We start from the raw sequence: 21,823 nt of genomic DNA, 5'->3' as shown, positions 1-21,823 counted from the left end.
CCTGGCTTTGTTATTTTTCAGCAGCTATTATTTTTTAGTTAGATTGGCTTTAGGTTCTCAGTCTTTTTTTCTAAGGATGGCTTTGGCTGCACCCCAAAGCCATCCCCGTGCAGTCTTGTGTTGTTCCTTGTTTGGTTTCTATTTATTTGCTCCCAGCCTCTGCCTCTCCTTCTCTACACACAGCTTCCCACTTTGTTGAGAAAGCCTTTGTGTCAGATCTCTGGAGCAGGCAAGTGCTGCAGCGTGCAATTAGCAAAGCCTCTGCCTGTCCCCACTGCCTCCCCCCACGTCGTGACTCTGATCTTGGAGTTTCTTTCTGTTTTTATTAGACAAAGTATGGTTGTGTAGCTCAGGCTTGCCTCAGACACATGCTTCTCCTCAAATACATGTGCACCTCAAGCTCCAAGTGCTAGGATTATAGGTGTACATGACTATGCTCAGATGAACTTGGAGAAGGTTTTCCAGAAGAGGCTGTTACCTCTGAGGTTGCCTCTTCTTCTCTTTCAAGTTTTGGTTTTTCTATCACCCCAGTCCTACTTTCTTTCTCTTTCCAGAAACTGCTCACTTGTCTGGATTATGCATGACAGTCTTTGTATTCCTGGGGACCTTTGGTCCTTTACTTCCATGGCTCTGGAGGAGCCTGAGATGGGGTATATGAGGCTGCCATCAAGATGCTGCTACTTTCTTTCTCTTTCCAGAAACTGCTCACTTGTCTGGATTATGCATGACAGTCTTTGTATTCCTGGGGACCTTTGGTCCTTTACTTCCATGGCTCTGGAGGAGCCTGAGATGGGGTATATGAGGCTGCCATCAAGATGCTGCCATCTTGAATTATAAATCTGGGTAGGATCTTGAGTGTCCCGGGGAATAAATTGCCAGGGGGAGCCTTGCCCACAGTCATTTCCACCTACTGCTCTTTGCTCTACAGGTTAATTTTGTGCTCTTCATTGGCATCATCGTCATCCTTGTGCAGAAACTTCAGTCTCCAGACATGGGTGGAAACGAATCCAGCATCTACTTGTAAGTACCACCGTGTGAAGCCATTTCTGACTGCCTTGAGGGTCCCACATGAGGCTCCCAGGCAGGATGAGGTGTGGGCCTTGCTGATTGGATGCGCTAGCTTCCTGATTAAAATGCCTCTGAAATAAGAGTTGTCCTTCCCAGACCCTCCCAAATTCCAGCCAATCCAGAAGCTTCTCATCCATTACATGGATGGGGAATGGCAAAGAGAAAGAGATGACAGAGCTTGTGTGACTCTTGAAAAATTAAAGTGGAAAACATCACAGTCCCTAGGGTAACTAGGGACTTGGTTGTTTGGAGATGTGTTTCCTTTGGGGATACTGGTTCTGTGGGAAGCTTGTGAGCACCATTGGGTACACAGATGCCTGATGGGGCCCCCACCCCGCCCATTGTGTAGATGCCCATGAGGGCCATTGACCTGTCAGTTGGGTGGTGTCCTCACTGGGGTAGGCTGGAAGAGGATTCATTCTCTCCTTCACTTTTCCTTTAGGCCAGCTTCACCTCTCACTTCCTTAGCTCCCTCCTCCTCAGACTGAGGGATGTCTGCTTCATTTGTGGATATTGGGTTTAAGGACATCTCTTACCATGAGGCGTTCTCCACTTCAACAGCCATTAGATTCACAAATAGTATGTTTGGAGTTGACTCTAGAAGCTTGTTCCCACAGGATGTGCCTCTCCCTTCCCTCTTGAAATCAGACAGAGTACTTCCCCTCACGTTGCTGTCCTTCAAAATTGGAGCCTCCCCTCATCTTGCTGGTCTTCAGAACTGGAGCTTGCTCTTCACTTTGCTGTTCTCCAGAACTAGAGCATCCCCAGCCAGGATGCTGAGGGGGAAGGCTGGTGGCTCCATGTGGCTGGCTGGAGACATACCACAGGTGGCTCTTGCAGCTTGACAGGAGCTGTGGGATTCTCACAGAATACTTAGTGCCTGGTTCTGTCTTCATCAGACACCCCAACATCTTGATGTCTGTCCAGGAAGAATGAGTTGGGTGGCAGTGAGTCCCTGGAAGAGCCCTCCCTAGTCCCCTAGCCACTCTCTGGGGATAGGTGGGAAGAGGGTTGGATTGCTTAGTGATGAAGACCCCGGTCCTTCCTTGGGCTCCTTAGGGAACCCTGGGGGAAGTGGAGCTCGCTCTTGGCCTGCCTGGCCAGCCTGGCCAGCCTGGATACCTCTCCAATCCCAAGGGGGCTGGAGGTGAGTAGTGAATGGGGACAGTTAGCCTAGCATCTGGGCAGTTTACCACATTTTCTCTGCCTTTACAGTCATACATCGGAAATGATGGATTTCTTTTTCTCAATATACTGTCCATTTTCCTATGCTTTTGTAAGTTTTTACTATCCTTATTTTCTATGTGTCTATTCCATGGTAGAAAATTGTTACATTAATGAAAATCAGGATGTGTTGGTTGGGACAGCCCTCTGCCACTACCTGCCCTGCCCTACAGAGATGGAGTCTCTTTCCACATCTCAGAGAATCACAAAAGAGGGCCCAGCTCTCCCTCAGTTCACTGCCCAGTGAACTATGAACCTATATCTTTGTGTCCAGATTCAGTTTCTCCTGTTGATTTTGGTCTGGTTCTTCACTGACAATCTTCTCTGGTATTTGGTCCTGGGGGCAGCTCAGACAGACTGGAACCCTGGAACTCTCTGGAACTCTTCTGGCTTCAGTCTCCTCTCCTTCTAGGGCGGGTTTGTTTTGTCTTGAAGACCCCAGGACTTCTTCCCTGGCTGGGGTCTTCTACCTCCCTTTCTACCCCCCAAGCATTTCCAAGGACACACATATAGGGATTCAGCCTTGATCAAAACAAAGCTGGTTACATTTAGTCAGCTTGGACATCCTGTTCTGGGTAGTATAGAAATATTTTATAAGCTCAGCAAGTCTGTTATATACAGAAAGCCAAATGTCTGCTGGTCTCAAGTTCCAGAGATGAAAAATTCAGATGTATAAGTATGTAAGCAAGGTAGAGGCTGAGGTTAAAGAGACCAGCTTGATTTGTTGAATTTAGCCACATGCCTGGGTGTTTCCAGGGATTGGGAGACCCTGTTGGCAAGTAATCCAGTAATGCTAGCAACCAAGAACCCTTGATAGGGACCTACAACACTTCATAGAAGCCAACAACACTTGATAGAGGCCCAGAATACTTGACAGGAACTGAGAACATTTGATAGGAACCAAGAACACTGGATAGGGACTGAGAACATTTGATACAACTGAGAACCCTTGATAGGGACCCAGAACACTTGATAGGGACCAAGAACACTTGATAAGGATCCAGAACCGTTGATGGGAACCAAGAATACTTGATTGACACTGAGAATACCTGATAGGGACAGGGAACATTAGGTAGGAACCAGGAACACCTGGAAGCACTCTCCACTGTTGGTGCCTATCCATACCCACCAACCAGTGAGTCTGGATTGGTGAGTTAGGTGTTGTGAGATAGAACCCCCCCCCCCCCCCAGCCTGCAGGAGGGAGGGAGCTATAGCTGTGGTGTGGGTAGCCATGTGCCCAGACTTGCTCACAGCTCCCTCTCTGGCCTCAAGTTCTCCATGCTGAAAGCTGGGACTGACCTAGCACATGACATAGGCCTCCTGGAAGAAGAGACCCTAGTGGCCTGCAGCCCTATGTGAAAGTGTTGAAGTGCCAGTGCAGGGGAGTTGGCCTGAGGAGGGAGGGGCTGCATCTGCATGGGGAGGAGGGCAGAGCCTGGGGGTGGGAGGCTGGAGATGGCAGATGTGGTGGGAAAGGGGGACCCCAGGGCTGTGCATGGGCTCCCAGGTTGTCCCACAACAGTTCTCTGGTTTTTTCCTCTGTTTCCAGAACAAACTTAAGCCTGGGAGTCCCCAAGAAAGCCCGAGAGGACCCCCTGCCTGTGCCCTCAGACCAGCATTCACCCCCTTTCCTGTAGGTTGGTTCCAGCTGCTCAGATAATAAGGGCTTGTCTTCCTTCCATAGACCACCATGACTCAGAAGCACCCACTGGGGTGTTGGGCCCTGCAGGGGCCAGCGGTGCCCAGCTTGCCCTCATCGCACCTGCCTGACACTCTTGGTAGAATGATTGGCCAGCCATGGGTTCAGGGGCTGTATCAGGGCTCAGGGAGACTTGAATGTGGGCAGAAGTTAGCAGGGAGATTTCAGCCTGGGGCAGCAGGGCTGACTTCTGGTACAGGCAGGGCAGGGCGGGGCAGCCACTGCTTGAGGACCAAGGTTTCCCTATGCACTGCCAGGAAGCCCTCCGATTATGAAATGGGAGGATGGAGGTTTTTAGGTGATGGACTTGTGCAGCCACTGGCAGCCACCTCTTAAGCCTGGAAAATTAAGCTTCAGGGGAATGGAGCCAGGGCCTCTGCCCACAGTCCAGCTGTCCATCTTCTATCTTCCACTGCACCTGCCACAGGCCATCCCTGCAGGTCCTGTCAGGGGAGGTGGTAAGTGTCATCACCCTCATTTTGAAGATGGAGAAACTGAGGCCCAGCTCGGGGCAATGACATCCCCTAAGATCACATAGCAAGTCAGTGGCCTGGCTCCCCACGGTAAGAGAACACAGAGCTACTGGTCCAGAGCTCCCTGAGGCAGACTTGAGGGTGGACAGGGAAGCTCACGGGATCTATGGAGCCTCATGCAGCAGGTAGAGTGCTAAAGCTCCAGGGAGTACTTCCTGGGGATGGGGCGGGGCTCTGGGGTGTACAACATCCTAGCCCCTGGAGCTCTCAGTGGGATTTGTACTTTGTGGACCACCAGAGGTTCAGCCGTTTGCAGATCTCAGGATCAGAGTTGAAGGTGGTGGTGTGTGCATGCCAAGGGCCTCCATAAGCCTCAGTCTTGCTGGGTGCTTTCGAGAGAGTGTGCCTGGCCACAGAAGTATTCATGGCATTTGGTCACTATAGAAACCTTGTGCTGGATCCCTGGGGATAGATGGGAGTGGCTAGGCTCAGCATGGCTTGGACCTTCCCTAGGCACACAGCACAGTTGTCCCAGAGCTGGGCCTGGAAGCCAGGGCTCTGTGATTTGCAGAGAGAGACTTCAAGGGGAGCAGGGGGCTCCTGCCTCTGATTTAGACTGCTTTTCAGGCAGCTGCACCCGACCCCCTTGTCTGAGGTTCTTGTCTTCCCTCAGAACCAGCTCAGAGCTGACCTCCACAGCCCCAGGCCCCTCTCTTCCTGTGGATGGACCTCCTTTCCCTTTCTCTAATTGTCCTGAGACTCTCGCATCTTGGTCTTTCTCACGCTCCTGGGTTCCTGGCTCTGCTACTCTGCCACCGGCTGGTTGATTGCTTTGCAGCTTGTCTCCCTTTGGGTCACAGGGAGGCCTGGGGAGTGGTGGTGGTGTTGTGGGGGCTGCTTTTCTTTTTTCCCTGGATTCAGTTTCCCTGAGAACTCTCCCTTGACTCTTGCTCCCCTGCTCACCCTTCCAGGCAAACTTGTCACTTACAGGTCTTACGAAATCTTTTACAAAGTCAGAGGCACCTGCGTTTACTGTAGAAATGTCTCAGGTCCAGGAAGGGCAGGCACACTTTGGAGCTAAAGAAAGAGGAGGAATCTCAGGATATAGAGTTCAGGTTGGGTATTGGCATGCCATCCAGGCTGCAAGCAGAGACATGTGCCCTTGTATCCACCATCCATCCAGCTGGGGCTGAAGAGTCACTGGGAATGGAGATGATGGACTAACCAGCCATTCCTGTAAACCCAACCACATTCTTTTAATCAGTGAGCAAAGCATCCTTAATTGCCTCTATCTCTGTGTGCATACAAAAAAGACCTTTTGGCTTGATGCCTAAACTCATGCCTATTATCCTAGCTACTCAAAGAGGCTAAGCTCCGGAGGATCACAGTTCAAAGTAAGCCTGGACAGAAATTCTTAGAGACTCTATTTCCAAGATAACCATGACTGTCCTGGCCCTCTCTCCATCCCTTCAGCTTCTCTGCCCACCCTGGGTCTCCCCAAATCCCTCCTTGGTTTTGTTTCTGCCCAATGGCCCAGCTGACAGAAGTGCTAATCTTGTCACACCCAGCAGCTGCGTGCAGAAATGCTACTGCAAGCCACAGCGGGCTCAGCAGCACTCTTGCAAGATGTCAGAACTGTCCACCATTACTCTGTAAGTGTGCGTGGCCATGGCAGTGGCCGGGAGTTGTGGCCGGGAGGGGGACGCATGCTGCTGCTGCTGCTGCTGCTTCAAGCTTGCGTCCTGCCAGGCTGGAGGAGCATGGAGGCCACTCTGCCTCTGAGCCCACCCTGCCCCACTGTTGCATGTGGATGTTGTGTGTTTTGTGAGTCCTCTGCAGTCTTGTGTGTGTGTGGGGGGGTGGGCAGGGGATGGGGACAGGCCTTGGCATTGCAGGAGCATCTGGGGCCTGCCTGGACCAACAGGGAGGAAAGGCAGGGTGTCTGCAGCCTCTTACATGGCCTTCTCAGATTCCTTGCTTCCCTGGACTTCAGTTTTTGTAGCTACAAACTCTCTCTCAGAGCTTGAATCTGTAGAAGCAGCCCTTCGTACCCCCTGCAGAAGTCAGGGGCCTCCTTCCTTCCTTCCTGCAGGGGGCAGCACACAGAACACTTTGTGTAGGACTCTACCAGGGTCCTATGAGGTGGGCCTTTGTCTCCATTTTACAAGGGAGGTGAAGTGACTCACTCAAGGCCACCCAACTGCCAGGATTTGAGGCCAGGGGTCCTAAGCCCTGTGCTCCAGATCATCTCTGACTAGAGTATTGGCTTCTGCCTGATTCACATCCTGGTGAGGCCTGCTTTAATCGCTCAGCCCCCACACTAGAAGCTCTTTGTGGCATTTTAAGACTGTCTTCCTAGTGCTGGCTCCTTAGGGGAGGAGGTCCTTGTGTCACTTTCTTTGGACCCATTAAACCGAGTGTGAAGTTTACAGTCTGTGTTCCCAGGTGCTGGGGTCACCAGCTGCCATCCCTGCCTGTGTGGGTTCACTGCAGGTCTGGTGGGGGCTCAGGAGCAGCCTCTGGGCCATACTGTGGGGTACCTGGGTACACTCATCACCTACCTCCTAGGAGGAAGAGCAGAGCTGTGCCTGGAAGGCCCCAGCTTCTCCCTCTGAACCTGGCTTAATGCCCCTGAGGATGCTGGAGAGGTCTGGCATCTTCATTGCCAAGGGCCCTCTTCAGATTGCAGGAATAAGGACCCAGATCTGAAGGAGAAGAGGATGGGAGGGAGGACTTGGACGGTCTCAGAGCTGTACCCCTTCCTGATCTCCTCCTCTGTAAGCCTCTGCTTTAAAGTTGCCTTTAGGCCAGACCTGCAGAGCCCTAGCACCTACGCACCGTCACTTCCAGCCCTTCCCCTCTGCTCTTCCAACTCTCATTCTGTCCACAGATCCTCTCCTGCCTTCTGTGCCTGGCCCTGGTGCCCAGCGGTCCAGGTGCCCAGAAGATGTTCAGTTTTAAGGACTCTATATTCTCATGTCCATGTGGCTCACCGACTCCTCCATGGAGCAGGCATTCCTGGTGTCTGCCCTGTGCTTGGCTGTGCTGGCCACAGATAAGCAGGCATCTCCCTGCCTTTAGGGCCTTGTCAGGGAGGCAGAGGAGAGAAAGGCCAGAAGCAGAGGCTGCTCCAAGGAGGTGCACGTGGGCTCCCAGCAGGGACTGCTCAGATCCTGTAGGGACCTATAGAACCTGTTGCTTTGAGCAGAATAAGGCAGGGGTGGCCAGCACGCAGGCCCTCCTTCTGGGCTGAGCCTCCTTCTGAAGGCCTCCTTCCCCTTTCTGTCTCTTTCCACCTCCTTAGAAGCCAGGATACCGAGTGCCACACCACCTGGAGAACACCAGGGTGTGTCACAGACTCCGAGGCTTTGACTTTTCTAGAAATCTAGAACCCCACAGACTCCAAGACTTTGACATTTCTAGAAATCTAGAACCCCACATTTATAGAATAGTCTCCCACAGGGAGGCTTGGTGGAAGAGACACACAATGTTGCCCCTAATCAAATGGACACCAGTGACCCACCGTCCATTGCCAAGGGCTAAGCTATGCCAGCAGTGGGTGAGACTGGCAGTTCAGAGGAGACAGGCTGAGCACAGCAGAGGAGTGATATCAGAACTGCAGTGCAGGGAACAACCAAGGGGCAATGTCTGCAGGGCCGGGCACAGCAGAGGGGCGATGTCTGCAGTTCAGGGCAGGGTAGAGCTGAGAGGCAATGTCTGCAGTGCAGGGCTGGACCACTCTGGAAGGCACACGGGGAGCCAGTGTGGGTAATAACATCCTTCTCTGGAAAGCCCAGGGAGCACTTGCTCCCTGCAGAGCAGGCCCAGAATGTGTGTTCTCCAATGCTCTCACTGTGGCTTCTATGCTCTGAGCCCTTAGAATAGGGTTGTACCCCACTCTTGGTAGCCTGGGGAATGAGGCCTGCCCCACTTCAGAGCAAATGCCTTCTCTTCTTCTGGCCAGGTTCCTGGGTAGCAGCTTCGCCTGTCCAGGTAGAGCTAGGCTGTGTCCAGAGACAGTTCTGCCCAGAGCCCTTCCCAAGTCTGTCTCTGAGGTCCACCCATATCCCCTCTCTGTCATCAGCACAGCCTACCATTGGCAGCCAGTGTCCCCAGCTAGCATTGGACTCAGAAAACCTCTGATTCTGGCTCTCAAGGGCAGTCATATACAGGGCTTCCTTCCAGGGTGAGAAGTTTGGCCTGGAGACTCCAGCCTCATCCTATGCTTTCCCTGCCTTCATTTCCCAGTGTATTGTGCACACTGTCCAAGAGAGCCTTATAGATCCTGCCTCTGTTTCTAAGTGGCTCTGCAGGACACTGGCCCTGAAGCCTTGCTTTGGTCAGTGACTTCTCTGGTCAGTGAACTGCTCTTTGAAGCTTCTTGCACTATACTGGGAGAGCAGATCTGGGAATAGGAACTAGGGAAAGCCAGGGGCTGATGCTGGGCTCTCTGCCCTCCATACCTCTGGCCCCCAACTTTGGCAGCACCCAGAGCAGATGCCTTGCTTTCTCCTAACAGACGGCTGGCCCGGTCCACCCTGTTGCTCATCCCTCTGTTTGGAATACACTACACGGTCTTCGCCTTCTCTCCAGAGAATGTCAGCAAGAGGGAAAGACTTGTGTTCGAGTTGGGCTTGGGTTCCTTTCAGGTAGGCACGATGCCCTGGAGGCACAATCTTTGGAGCTGACTGGGCCTGAGGCCTGAGCTTGGGCCTGCAACTGGTTGGGGGAACTGTGTGCACTGTGCCTAGGGGCTTTGGTGCTTCTGTTCTGAAATGAATCCTAGACTACGAGTGCACTGGGGCATCCCTGTCTGACACTAATGTCAGGCTGTTACTGTGTCTGGATCCTGAGGTCTAAGGAGACACTAATGTCAGGCTGTCACCATATCTGAGGCCTGAGGCAGGCTTCTTGGAGTGATGGAGGTTGCAACTCTGCAGCAACCTGGGACGATGGATGGGGTGGTTTTGAGAGCCCTGGTGTCCACATCCTGGCTTTGGCCTGCTGGACTGTACCCCATGGAGGATGGACTTTGGCTTTACCCCAGTTGGGGTTCCTGGTTCCTCAGAGATCCTGCTTAGGGCCTGGCCACATAGAGTTGAAAGAGCTGGACAGATGCACAGGTGAGTGGTGAGGGGGCGAGGAGGTGAGTGAGTGAGTGCTGGACAGAGACAGAGAAGGGGGTGGTCCAGAGGGACAGATCCCCTTGGTGTCTTCTGAGCCTCCTGTGTGAATGGCCTGTACATCTACCCTATTTTTATTCAAGACCATTTTACTTGGCACTTCGCTTCGTGAGGCTCAGAGTTGTATAGGTGAAGTTCTGACCCCTGAATCAGAACCCAAGTGTCCCATCTTTCAGGCTTCCCATTCCTCTAGGACTGAGAAGGAAGGCACCAGGGAATGTGGGGAGCAGACCAGAGGTGTCAGGAAAGTCTTAGTGCTACGTCTGCTGTAGAGGGGGAGTAGCTGAGTTCTTACTGGGTGCCTGGTCCTTGCTCTGCTACATACAGAAGTGTCTGGTCAGGGAGAGCCGAGGAGGAAGGGCTGAGGGGGAAGGCAGGGGATGAGGGCAATGGTACTGAACAAATGCAATTCAGGTGTCTCCATCCTGCATGGTCTTCTCCCCCTCAGGAGCCTGGGCACTAGTTGAAAGTCTGTTCTGGGTGTTTAAAGTACACTTCCTGTCAGCAATGGGGAAGACCAAAGGTGGGCATAATGCTTACAGAAATGGTTTGACTAAGGAGGTTTGTGATCTAAGGCCTTGGGGCACCAGTGGAGGCTAGATTGATCTGGTTCCCTGGGTATACTCTTTAGGGTGGGCAGATGTCCCCTATACAGCTCAGGACTCTAGATCCCTGCTGTCCCCTATCCGGCGTGTAGTTTTCTGCATCCAGGTGTCCCCCCACCCTCCTAGCATTGCGGGTGAACACTGCATTGCAGAAGGGCTTTTGCTGGCCTCTCAGGTGTACTATCCTCTTTCCCCAGGGCTTCGTGGTGGCCGTGCTGTACTGCTTCCTGAATGGGGAGGTAAGGTACTGGCATTCAGCAGGGAGGTGGGACTCATCAGGGAGCAACTGGGCTAAATGCTCTGTCTGCAGTGCTCTGCAAGGCTCCCTGCACTGGGGAGGGGAGGCTGGTTGCTCAATTGCCATGTGGCCCCTGGTCTTCATCCAGGTGGGGATCTCTCCATCTTTGCCACTGAAGCCCAATCTGCAGAGTGTTTCTGCTCCCCAAGGGCATCTGTGCTGCTGGCACAGAGCTGCCCAGAACCTCTTTGCCATCAGACATTCAGTAAGGAGAGGAGTTGTCAGTAAGCAGTGGGCAGGCTGGTGGTGGCTGGGGCTGGGCCAGGAGGTTGTGCTGGCTAGAGCTGGTAGCCACCCTCAGCAGACCAGCTTGTCTGATCCAGACCTGCCCCCTGAGGAAGTAGGGGTGGTGGTGAGGGCTTGAAACAGACCCTAGGGAGACACTTGGAAACATCCTAGAGCGCTCCATCTCTAGGGCAATGGCTTGGGGCTTCTCTGGCTTTTTGGAGCCCAGAGCAGAGGTGTGGGGGTGGGGCAGATGGGATGGGGAGGTACTTGAGGAGTGAGCAGCTGTCTGCCCAGAGCTCCCATCTAACTGCATGGTCCTGACCCAGCAGACTTTCCCCTTACTTTGTAACTGAGGCTAGAATGAATATTGGGTTCAGTGATTGCCATGTCAGCCTACAGCAAGGGTCAGATTAGGACAGACGAGGAGAGACGGAGATGGTCTTGTGGAAGGTGTCTGGATGAGTTTGGGTAGCTGGGCAGGGCCTGCAGACGAGGTGGGAGGCAGAAGTGGAGAGGTTAGTGCTGCTGGATCCAGCCGTGCAGTTTGCACACAGCACAAAGCTATACGGCAGGGGGAGTGTATGGAGGGTGAGATTCCCTGGGCGTGGCCCCATTCGCTGTGCCAGCAGCTGTGTGGGCCTGTGTTTGCTCAGGGGCGGATGACACCACTTAGTGGCTGTCAGCCCTGACTGCTGTTGGTGTCACTTGGGAAGTCGCAGAGGCTGCGTCTGCCAGGAGGAGCTGATGTCACTGTTCATAAGGGCTGGATATCTGGGACACGTAAACCGGCTCTGTGAGGGCTGGGACCATCCTGGTGTTGGTGATCAGCAAGGGCTGGGACTATCCCAGTGCTAGTCAGCCAAGGCCAAGACCCTTGCCTTGATCTCTCCGCTCAAGGAGAATGCTTGGTAGAGCCCTGTGAGCCCCAGGACTGCTCTCTGGCAGGCACAGGCAAGCAGGTATCTAGAAGCCTCTCAGAGGCTGTGTGAAGCAGGGTTGCAGGCTGCTCTAGGGGAGCAGGAAGGGCTGGAGGTGGTGGGGGCAGTGGGAAGACCCCAGGTCAGGCAGGGACAATGGGTAGACCCCAAGCCAGGGCAGGCTAGCAGTTGGGGAAGGTGTCTAGGAAGTCACAGGAAATTACCCCTTGCAGGTGCAGGCAGAGATCAAGAGGAAATGGCGAAGCTGGAAGGTGAACCGCTACTTCACCATGGACTTCAAGCAGCGGCACCCATCTCTGGCCAGCAGCGGGGTGAACGGGGGCACCCAGCTCTCCATCTTGAGCAAGAGCAGCTCCCAGCTCCGCATGTCTGGCCTCCCAGCTGACAATCCAGCCACCTGAACCTCCCTTCCTGAGCCTCCCCTCTCCCTCTTCCTGCACAGGCTGGGGTTGTGGGCAGAGGCCTGCACAGGCCTGTGCCTCTCCCCCTCCTTGGGCAGGTCTTGGATGGGAAGCAGGGCTCCTCTCCAAGGGGGAGAGGGAGGCCCCTTGTTTGGGTATAGGCCCTTCCCCATTGTGGTCCCCTGGGTCCTGATTTGACATGTAAATATTCCTCAAATTTGGATAATTGCCCTATCCATCCCCTACCCCATATCCTGCTCACCTTTTCCCAGCTCTGGCTCTGCGACACCCTGCATTCTGGCCTGCCTGGGTGATGGCCTGACCCCAGGCATGGCCTTATGAACTGAGGCTGAAGAGAGACCCTGCTTTGGGGAGGTGGGCTGGTGCTCACCCTTGCCCGTCAGTGTGTGACATGGGCCTTTCTCAGCCTGGGCTCAGCCCTTACCAGAGGTCCTGTTCGGGAGGCCCATTGTCCTTCAGTGCAGGCTGGCCCCAGGCCTCCTCATGCTCACCTGGTGTCTTGATGTCCAGATGCCCAGCTACTGGGTACCAGAATATTGGGACAGCGTCAATAGAAACTTCGGTTGGGGAGATGGGGCTGATGGTCAGAAAAGTTCTGGTGCTTTTCACTTGATCCAAGAAGAACTGAGAGCCAGAAATGCAACTGGGATGGAGATGGGGAGGTTTTGGGACCCATGGCAGACCTTTGCCATCTCCGTTGTGTTCCAGACTCGAGTGGGGCTGAGCTCTTCTGGTGGCTTCCTTTCTGTCCCTCTTGTCCCTGGTGGTGGCCCGGAGTAGCTGCTCCCACTACCCCAGAGTCTCCAGTTACTCCTTGTCCCCTCTGAAGTCAAAGCCATGACTAGGATGACCCAGCTGTCTTCCTGAGAGTCTGTGAGTCTGAAGCACTGCTCATCAACACGTGCCCGAGGCAAGGACCGTCTCCCTGCCTCCGTAGATGGCAAAGAGCCCCAGACACCTGGGCTCCAGTACCAGACTCTGAAATAGATGCAAAGACTGCCCTGTGTGCCCTGGACACTGGGCCACTGCAGATAGCTACCAGGGTGTTTGGGGGGGGTGCTATGCCCCCCACTGTTAGCAGAGGCTGTGGATGGATAGAGTGGGCCCCCCATTGTCCATCCTGACTCCTCCCCCCCCCAACAGTGGTAAGTTGTACGGCCACAGCCTAAGAATTGAAAGTCAGGCCAGACCAGGCTGGTTGAAGGTAGAGGAAGGTGCTGGAGAGCCAGGGGCTCATGTGGCCCAGTTCATTTTGTGTCTGCTCTTGGTCTTGTTCCTGTCTGTGTTTGTGGACCTGCATCATGGCAGTGTTCTGGAATGCTTGGGGTGCAGGGACTGTTGCTTCACTGGGTTTCATAAAGGGACACGGGGCAGTGCTTCTGGGAGATGTCTGAGTGGCTGGTGGGAGAAGGCACTCGTTGCTCTAATTTAGTGATGAGTTCTGTGTCCTTGGCTGGCTAGGTAAGTTCTTGGGTCTTTGGCAAAGCTAGAGGAAGATCTTCCCTAACTTTTCCCAGGCCTGCTCAGTGACTTCTACTGGTTGAGGGTGTTGGGTGTGCAGTGGCCTTTGCCCTGCCCCGATCCCCATGATCGCCTCCCTTGCTCTGGAGGTCAGGTTGTATCAGCCAACCAAGTGTCTGTTGTCGCCTTGATTTCAGACACTACTAGGGGACCTGAGATGTTTGAAAGGGGCCTGGATTCAGAAACCTGGGCTCTGTCCCAGGTAGGCTCAGACTGCTGGGACTATGGACACAATGTTCCTTGTTCTGAGCCTCAGTTTCCCCATTTGTGAAATAATGTGGCCTCTAATGCTTCTCCAGGCTCTGTACTTTAGTAACTTTCCAGTTCAAAACTTAGGCAGGTAAAATGGCAAGTGTCACTCCTGTGTGTGTTATGTAAGATTGTATGTGTGTGTGTGTGTGTGTGTGTGTCTGTGTGTGTGTCTGTGTCTGTGTTTGTGTCTGTGTCTGTGCCTGTTTATCTGTGTAGGAGTGGGAGGATGATGTTTATTTTCCCTTTCTTAGAAACCAAACTCCTTTCACTCATTTGGCCAACCACAGTGGAAGCTGTCTGAGCAGAGGAAAGGCCAAGGCCATGGACCTTGGGAATAGCACAGAGACCCAGCCTTCTACCTCTGGTGGGGTCAGATGCCCTGACTGCATGACACCTCAGATCCAAGAAGCAATCCCTAAGGTGTGGACCCCGTTGTTTGCAGTCATCCCCATAAGCAGATTTGCTTCACATGGAAGAAACAGTGATGGTCAGACCCATTATCAGGAAAAAGTAAAATCCACCTGGACCCACTGCTCTCAGTGCCCAGGCCTGAGGTATCCCAGAGATTCTAGGATCCTATGGGGGTTTCTGTCTAAATGAGTTTGTGCCAACCTGATGTATTTGGAATGTTCCAGGAGGTTCTGGCTTTAGGTCACAGGCAGTAGGTTCACAGCACAATGCCTGGTGAAGCCCTTTCCTCTTTACAGTTCTGTAGAAGGGGCACAAGGACTGCATGGTTTGCCTAGCCTGGGGTGCCCCTGGGTTCTGTCTAACACCAGCCATCAGCCTCAGGGGGATTGAAGGAAGTGTAGTTGACAGATGAGGATGGCCCGTCTTGGGACAGGGCTCTTGTTCTGTGCAGTCTGAGAGGCTGAATACCCCCCACATGAGGTCTTCTTGACGGAAGGATATCTCTTCTCCCCTTTCATGAACATGCATCCATAGGACAGGCTGAGAAGACTCAGGAGATGGTATATAGAGCTGCAGAATACCGAGTAACAGGAAAGCTGAGGGGGGGCGTTCAGATGGTTGTGGGGTGTTGCAGCTTTGCGTGGCTCCCTGCACTATGAGCTCGGAACTCTCACATGCTTCAGGCAAGACCCCATTTTCCATTTCAGTGGGAAGCTGATGAGGAGCCTTCAGTGATTCCCCTCAAATCTGGTCATTTCTGTCCTGGATTGTGTGGGGATTAGGGTCAGGGAGTTCCCGCCTACCCAAAAGTAGAAACACCCTGCATCCATCACCACTCACTTGGTCTCAGCGCCTTGACCTGCCCTCCTGAGGGAGAGCCAGAGGGATCATCTTCTTAGTTCTTTGAAGACCATGGCCCCTTCAGGGCCCCCCTCCCAAAGAAGAAAGAGGGGCCAGGAAGCTAGAGGGAGTGGGTAATAGGTCCCCAGCCATCACAAGGTACTAGTGCTAGGAGGAGCTTGGAGGTCTGCTGGTCAAACCTCCAGTGGGCTGACAAGGACACACAGAAGGCCCTGCACACACCCGAATGAGGAAATGGCCCCAGCTATGTGTGCAGCCCTGTGAGAGGGCAGGAATGTGACCCTCACCCAGCCCTCCAGTAACAAGCTACCTTCTGCAGGATAGAGACCCTGGCCATGGAAAGCTGTCTGGCCTCTGGGCTCCACAAGCAGCTGGAGCCATCAGAGTGTGATGTCTACTCTAACCTGGTTTCTTCTATGATTCCTAGCCCCAGGCTTGCCCTCTGCCTCTGGTCAATGAGGAGGTCATGACAGCCCCAAGCCAGGGTTGGGGGGGAGTGGGGTGAGACACCCATGGTGCATGAAGGATCTTTGGAAATAACAGATTGGGAACCATTCCTGAGAAGGACCCCCAAAGAACTGACTGGCTGTCTCCTGTTTCGAACCTTCCTGGGTTGGCTTTCACCTAGTTCGTAAAACCACCAGCACTGGGAATATGGCCTTGGGGTTCTGGTGGGCGCAGAGGTCCAGGTTTGTCTTCATCAGCTGACTAGGTTTGCTCTTGAATTCCATGTGCTTGCTGTGAGCATGTCCGTGATACCATCTGCAATCCTTCAAGGACTTGGTGTACTCATCTGGCCCCCACTTGTTCCTGATCTCCAGGTCCTGGGGTGTGCTTGCACTCAGCCATGTGTCTTGTCTAATGTCTGTCTTCTGTAGCTTTGTGCTGCCAGGGCTGCAGTGGTACAGCCCCTGGTGTTCCAGATGTGGTTCCAGGCTCTCACCAGCGCTGGACCAGCCTGGGTTCCACCGTCCGCCAGAGAGAGAAAACCCGACACACCATAGAACTACTCTGCCTCCATTAATGCTGTGCTTACAACCTTGTCTGGGATTTTAAAGTTGTCAACCTGCTGTAGACAGCTCAATAAATGTTTTCTCATTTTTGTTGGTGGCTGTAAATTGGTGGAGGTTGAGGGCAGGGAGCAGAGGACACTGAAACCCCATTGCTACAGAACAACCCGGTCTACAAGGCTCTGTGGCCTTGTGATTCCAAAGTAGAGGTATTCAAATGGGCTTGAATGAACTGAGAGCAGACTTGGAAGAGTAAAAACAAAGTCTGGCTCTCGAAAGATCTTCCTTTTACTTGTGTGGGACCAGGATTACTGGAAGAGTTTGGGTTCGGGAAATGTAAGCAGCTTGTTGAATAATCTTTGGTTCTTCACGATGCTCCACGGTCTTGCGTTTTGTCCCATGGAGACACAGCACATCCTTGGCTGCCAGAACACCAGCCCCTCACCCAGTGGATAGTCAGAGCTGTTGTATCAGCCTGGACATCACCATTACCACTACCTCCAGGCCTCAGTGTACGGGGTAACTGGACCCCCAAAATCTAATCAAGGAAACTTTGCCAGTCTGGGGTACAGCTTGAAAACGGCACCCAACTTTGCTCCTAACAAAGGAGGATGTGCACACAGCTTTGTCATGGGACACGCCCTGTAACCATGAGACTGCCAAAAGATTTGGGGGATCAAGATGATGGCTTGGACCACTGTTGGTCAGCAGGTATCCCTCTCCTCCAGTGTCACTGACACATGTGACAGGGCCTCTTACAGGCAGGGTAGACATCAGCCTGTAAGATGTAGCAGATCGAAGCATGAAGAGATACTGGAAAAAGTCAGAGACATTTTGCTTTCTCCCATTTCACTCTGAATCTGGTGCCATCTAGAACGCTAGGCATCATCGTGGACCATGAGGCAGTTCTTGGCAAGGACTCGTACCTGCATGCTAACGACAGAGGGCTAGAAAGAAGCTGGAGTCCCTAGAGAGACATCAAAGACATAATGTTAGTTCTCAGTTGTCTACCTGAGTTTAATGAGACAAAGCTCTGTCTTAGTAGGAATGGTTTGCCTCATGTCTGGCTCTCCATCCTTTGGGCTCCTCCTCATGGTTGCATCTCTCTCTCTCTCTCTCTCTCTCTCTCTCTCTCTCTCTCTCTCTCTCTCTCTCTCTCTCTCTCTCTCTCTCTCTCTCTCTCTCTCTCTCTCTGTCTCTCTCTCTCTGTATAGATATGATAGACATTGTATAGACATGCATAGACAGCTCTTCAATCAGATTGACCACCTCCATTGCTCTGTCTCTTCTTCATCCTCCCTATCTTTAAACAGTTTTTAGTGGATTTCATTGTGTCAGACCTGAATTCAGTGCTCTGGTAACTTTGACATTAATGAATTTTTAATTAGGGGAGAGACAGTTCTTTGGTGGAGGAAGAGAACAAGGGCCATGGTTATGCATTAGTGAAGGCAGTTTCCTCAGGTTAACTCTGCAGAATGCTGAGCCTCTGCCTTGGCTCGGCTGCCCCCTGGTGGACAGTGCAGCTCAGTGGCTCTGCTGTGAACATAGATGGTTCCTAGATGTAGTCCTGGACCCAAGATTGTGAATTCCCCAGGTAAACCATCACCAGATGTTCTTCTGGACTCTTTCTAGATTAGGGAGCAGTCCTTATTAGCAGACAGCAGCCTGGTTTGGAGTCCAGGAATGACCTTCAAGCTGCTTAGGTTTGTACTGTAGGCACTCAGAAAAGATATCCACAAGAAGAGCCTTAGCCATGTCAGTCTTTTTAGAAGGACAGCAGCTTTTTGTTGAGTACACACTCCTCATTAAATGACTCTTGCATGTGCAATTTGTTCTGAGAGCCGTGCTCAAGCTAGTGCTGGAGAAGCTTTCCCCACATCATGAGTTCCATTCTGCTGGGGAGAGGCAGCCGATGATGTGGTTCCAGGGAGAAGGTTTAGACTGGGCAGCTGGAGAGGCCCTGGCACACAGGAATGTCAGCATCTGAGCCTCCCATATTGATGACATCTCTGCAAATACTTGTGGCAAGAGAATGTGAGGTGGAGAAGCTGTCAGGAGCAAAGGCATTAGGGTGTGAAATGAGGGAGGGTGCATGCATTTCCTCAGGCTATACTAACAAATCACTACAAACCGTAGAGTCTGAGATAACTCACTTTCATGCTTTCATGGTTATGGAGGCCACAAGTCTGCAGTCGGGTTGCTGTGAGCTCCTGCCCTCTCGTGGCTCCAGAGGGGAAATGGTGAATTCTTTCCTGTCCTTGCTCTCCAGTCAACCCCAACCTTCCAAGGAGTTGAAGGCCTGTTTCAAAGTGAGAATGAGTTAGCTAATAGTCTTATGATCAATTGGCCATAGCAGTCTTTGAAGCCAGGAAACCTGAACAATCATCATGTGGTTCTCACACACACCCCACAAAAGGGGAGTTAGGGGAGGTCTTGGCTTTGGTGAGTTCATCTTCCACCACTAGGACAAGGAGTCTTTGTCCCCAGGACTTGCTTTGAGCTGACCCTCTCAGCCCCCCCTCCTCTCTCTTCCATGTTTAGATGGCTTCCCACCCTCACCCCATGGTCTTACAACATTCTTGACCTTGCCAAAGATCCCACCTCATCTGTGCTGCTCACTTAGTCTCAGGTGCAACATCATGCTCAGGGTTTCCTTGAGCTGACACCTGTGGTTACGTGGGAGTCACTGTGGATTTTTCATAAACCTGACACTCCCTCCATGGGAAAAAGCATCCTTACAATGACACTGGTCTTGGCCTCTGTGGATCCACCTGACCCTTCACGTCCAGGCATAGTGTGAGATTGACTCAGACAAGGTTCTGCTGTAAGCACCATGGAGAGAGGCATGTGACTGGGTCCAGCACCACAGACAGTTCCAAGATGGGAGCCCATGAAATCCACTGGCATTCTAAAAAGACTGATCCTCCTAAAGCTATTCTTTGTTTACAAATCAACATGTGACGTGCAACAAATTTGTCTCAGAGACAGACACCCACGTGGGCACCTGACCACAGAGATGAATACAATTCCACACCTGACTCAAGCTACGCTTTCCTTAGAAGAAGGCATTACAGGTGGATTGGGAACCCATTGAAATAGTTATTTCCCCTCCCTGCTTCCTTTCAGCATTGGCCATGGAAAGAATGGAGTCCACACCATTCCGGTTCATGTTTCTGAAGTCCTTTCCTAGATCGGTGTGGTCTGGGGAAGTCTTGAGCTGTGGAGTGATGTGTTGCTTCTCAAGATGCTACTGGCTGTTGGGTGGAGATGAGTTGGCCCAGGGATTCGGACAGGACAATGACCTCAGCATGGAGCTGGATTTGGAGTACCTGGAGTCAGAGCCAGGTGAAGCTGGTGAGGGAAATAACATGGCCAAGTTCAGGTGGGGAAGCTTTTAATAGAGGGGCCAGGAGGTGGGAAGAGGCAGGGAAAGTCCTGTCCCAGACTAGAAGTGTCATCTTGCAGCAGTTTGGATAGGGTCTAGGGAGGCCATTTCTGGTCTGTCAAACATAAATCTCATTCTAGAACACAGGAAGGATGAGGGAAACACCCTCACCCTCCTCCAACTCTTGGCACCAAAGTGGGTAGGTTCTGAGCACTCGCATGGAACTGATTCTGAAAGTCACATGACTTGTGGATGCCCTTGTGTAGGGCCACCCACAACTTGTGGATGTATTTGGTGTGGAACTTGCCCCCACGTGGCAGCAGGGATATGGTGCTCAGGAAGCGGCTGAGTCCTCTGGGTCTTAGTAAAGATGCATGCTTTCTCAGGAGCTACTCAGCAAGCCTGGGATGTCCACTTTCTTCCCCAATGCCCAGCTGCTTCTCTGCTGCCCAGCCCTTTATTGGTCTGCCCTGGCCTCCTGTCTGCAGCCCTCTGAGCTTTCCAGGGTCTCCTGGTGGCAGTTCTAATGCCTGCCTTACAGGGAGGTGTGTCCTGAGAAGGTAGGGTTTCTATGTGATGGAAGAGAGCACTGGGGGAAGCCAGTGGGGGTGGATGATGACAGAAAAGCCATGTGGGCTCTAAGGAGAAGGATCTGGGCAGGGGACCCAAGGCTGGTGCTAGCTTATGAAGACAGGGACAGCAGTCAGCTGGGTTTCAAGTCATCCCTGGCCAGTCTGGATGGTGGTCTTCAGTCCAAGTGTACCCTCACAGAGCCTGGCCTCATCCTTGGCTCCTCAGGGTGACTGCTCAGTACAGAGAGCTACTGGAAGGAGAGTGGTTATTTTCCATTTATTGAAGCTACTAAGAACAGGTCCCAGCACATTTAGGAGCCATGTTCCTCTCTCACCAAAGTTCAAGCCTCCTCTGGCCTTCTTCAGTGCTGAGAATCAGGCTGCAGATGGCCAGCAGGGAAGGGCAGGCTCTCAGGAGTCTCCGGCCTCCAGGGCTTTCAAGGACCAGCCCCAGGGCTGCCAGAAATCACATCAGTCCTCCCCACTGGGAGGGGGGAGTCCTCATTAGTCCTGGAGGAAGGAGATGCCAGTGTAGAAAGACTCTGTTGAGAGAGAGGGAGACAGAGATAGACAGAGAGAGGGAGAGAGAGGGAAAGAGAGAGAGAGAGGGAGAGAGAGAGACAGAGAGGGAGAGAGAGAGAGAGAGAGAGAGAGAGAGAGAGAGAGAGAGAGAGAGAGAGAGAGAGAGAGAGAGAGAGAGAGAGAGAGAGAGAGAGAGAACACTGCCATTTCCCTGACCTACATGCTCCCAGGAAAGAAATTTCTGGACAGAAGCCCTTCCACCAAAGAAAGACCAGAAAAGGAACCAAGGCCAGAGATGGAGTGATTTCTGCCCTTCAGAACCAATGCGAGGGCACAGTGCCCTCTGGGGCCCAGGCAACAACCATACAGCATGAGGGTCCTGTTCTGGGCCTCTTGGGCCCCACACGTAGGCCTAGGGACAGACAGGAAAACCAGAGGCACCCCTGGGTCCCCAGAGGCAGTGTGGTCTCTGCAAGTGGCCTGATACGGGAGCTGTGTCACCAGCGATTATTCCTTTTCATCAACTCTGAGAAACACAGGTCAGAGCTAACCACAGTCATTAACCTGAAGAAAGGGAGATAGCAGTGGCCAACAGGCTGTGGCCGGGAGGGAGCTGAGAGTTGGTTCTTCCCCCAGGGTTTTCTTCCCAGAATCGGCTTGTGGATTTGCACTGCCCTCTGCTGGTCAGTCATTTGGTTGATGGCAAAGCACCGAGCCTAATTCAGGCAGTCATGGCTAGCAGCACACAGGGACTGGGAAGGAGCAAGCCAAATGTTTGTTGGTTATTTCCAGGAGAGGAGAACTGCCCACAGAAAGAAGGCAATATTCAGAGCATTTTGTTAATTCATTGGCTTTTCTGTTGATAAAACACACATTTGTTTGTTTGTTTGTTTTGTCTAATCTTATAAAGACCACAAATACAAATGTTCTTTTGTGTTGTGGAGGAACTGAGCTTGTGTGAAAAAGTCACATTTAATTGTGGACACTAACATACTCATCCGTTCCTCAAATTTTCATGGAGATTTTTATTATGTCCCCATATTGAGATTTCAGAAGATACTAGAGGTCAGGCACTAGAGACTCACAGGGTAGCTACTCAAGAGGCTGAGACCTGAGGATTGTGGTTCAAAGCCAGCCAAGGAAGAGACAC

The 21,823-nt window shown here is 52.5% G+C and overlaps 1 protein-coding gene across 5 annotated transcripts in view; it reads left to right on the top strand.

The window, feature by feature from the left end:
- Positions 1-16,287, top strand: part of Adcyap1r1 (ADCYAP receptor type I) — a 47,544-nt gene extending 31,257 nt beyond the window's left edge. For 2 of the 5 annotated variants that reach the window (XM_070014270.1, XM_070014268.1), the window contains 5 exons: positions 929-1,020; positions 6,034-6,117; positions 8,985-9,114; positions 10,451-10,492; positions 11,930-16,287. In XM_070014270.1, the coding sequence (XP_069870371.1) occupies positions 929-1,020; positions 6,034-6,117; positions 8,985-9,114; positions 10,451-10,492; positions 11,930-12,118 (537 nt within the window). In that variant the 3' untranslated portion in view covers positions 12,119-16,287. The remainder of the gene's footprint in view (positions 1-928; positions 1,021-6,033; positions 6,118-8,984; positions 9,115-10,450; positions 10,493-11,929) is intronic. The other 3 variants (XM_070014272.1, XM_070014271.1, XM_070014269.1) reach the window with 2 other exon arrangements.
- Positions 16,288-21,823: the final 5,536 nt, after the last annotated feature.

The sequence above is a fragment of the Dipodomys merriami genome, unplaced genomic scaffold (genome assembly GCF_024711535.1).
Source record: "Dipodomys merriami isolate MVZ:Mamm:240054 unplaced genomic scaffold, mDipMer1.0.p SCAF_94, whole genome shotgun sequence".
NCBI classification, from domain to species: Eukaryota; Metazoa; Chordata; class Mammalia; order Rodentia; family Heteromyidae; genus Dipodomys; species Dipodomys merriami.
The sequence above is the reverse complement of the archived record's forward strand: the minus strand, read 5'-3'. Positions and strand labels throughout refer to the sequence as shown.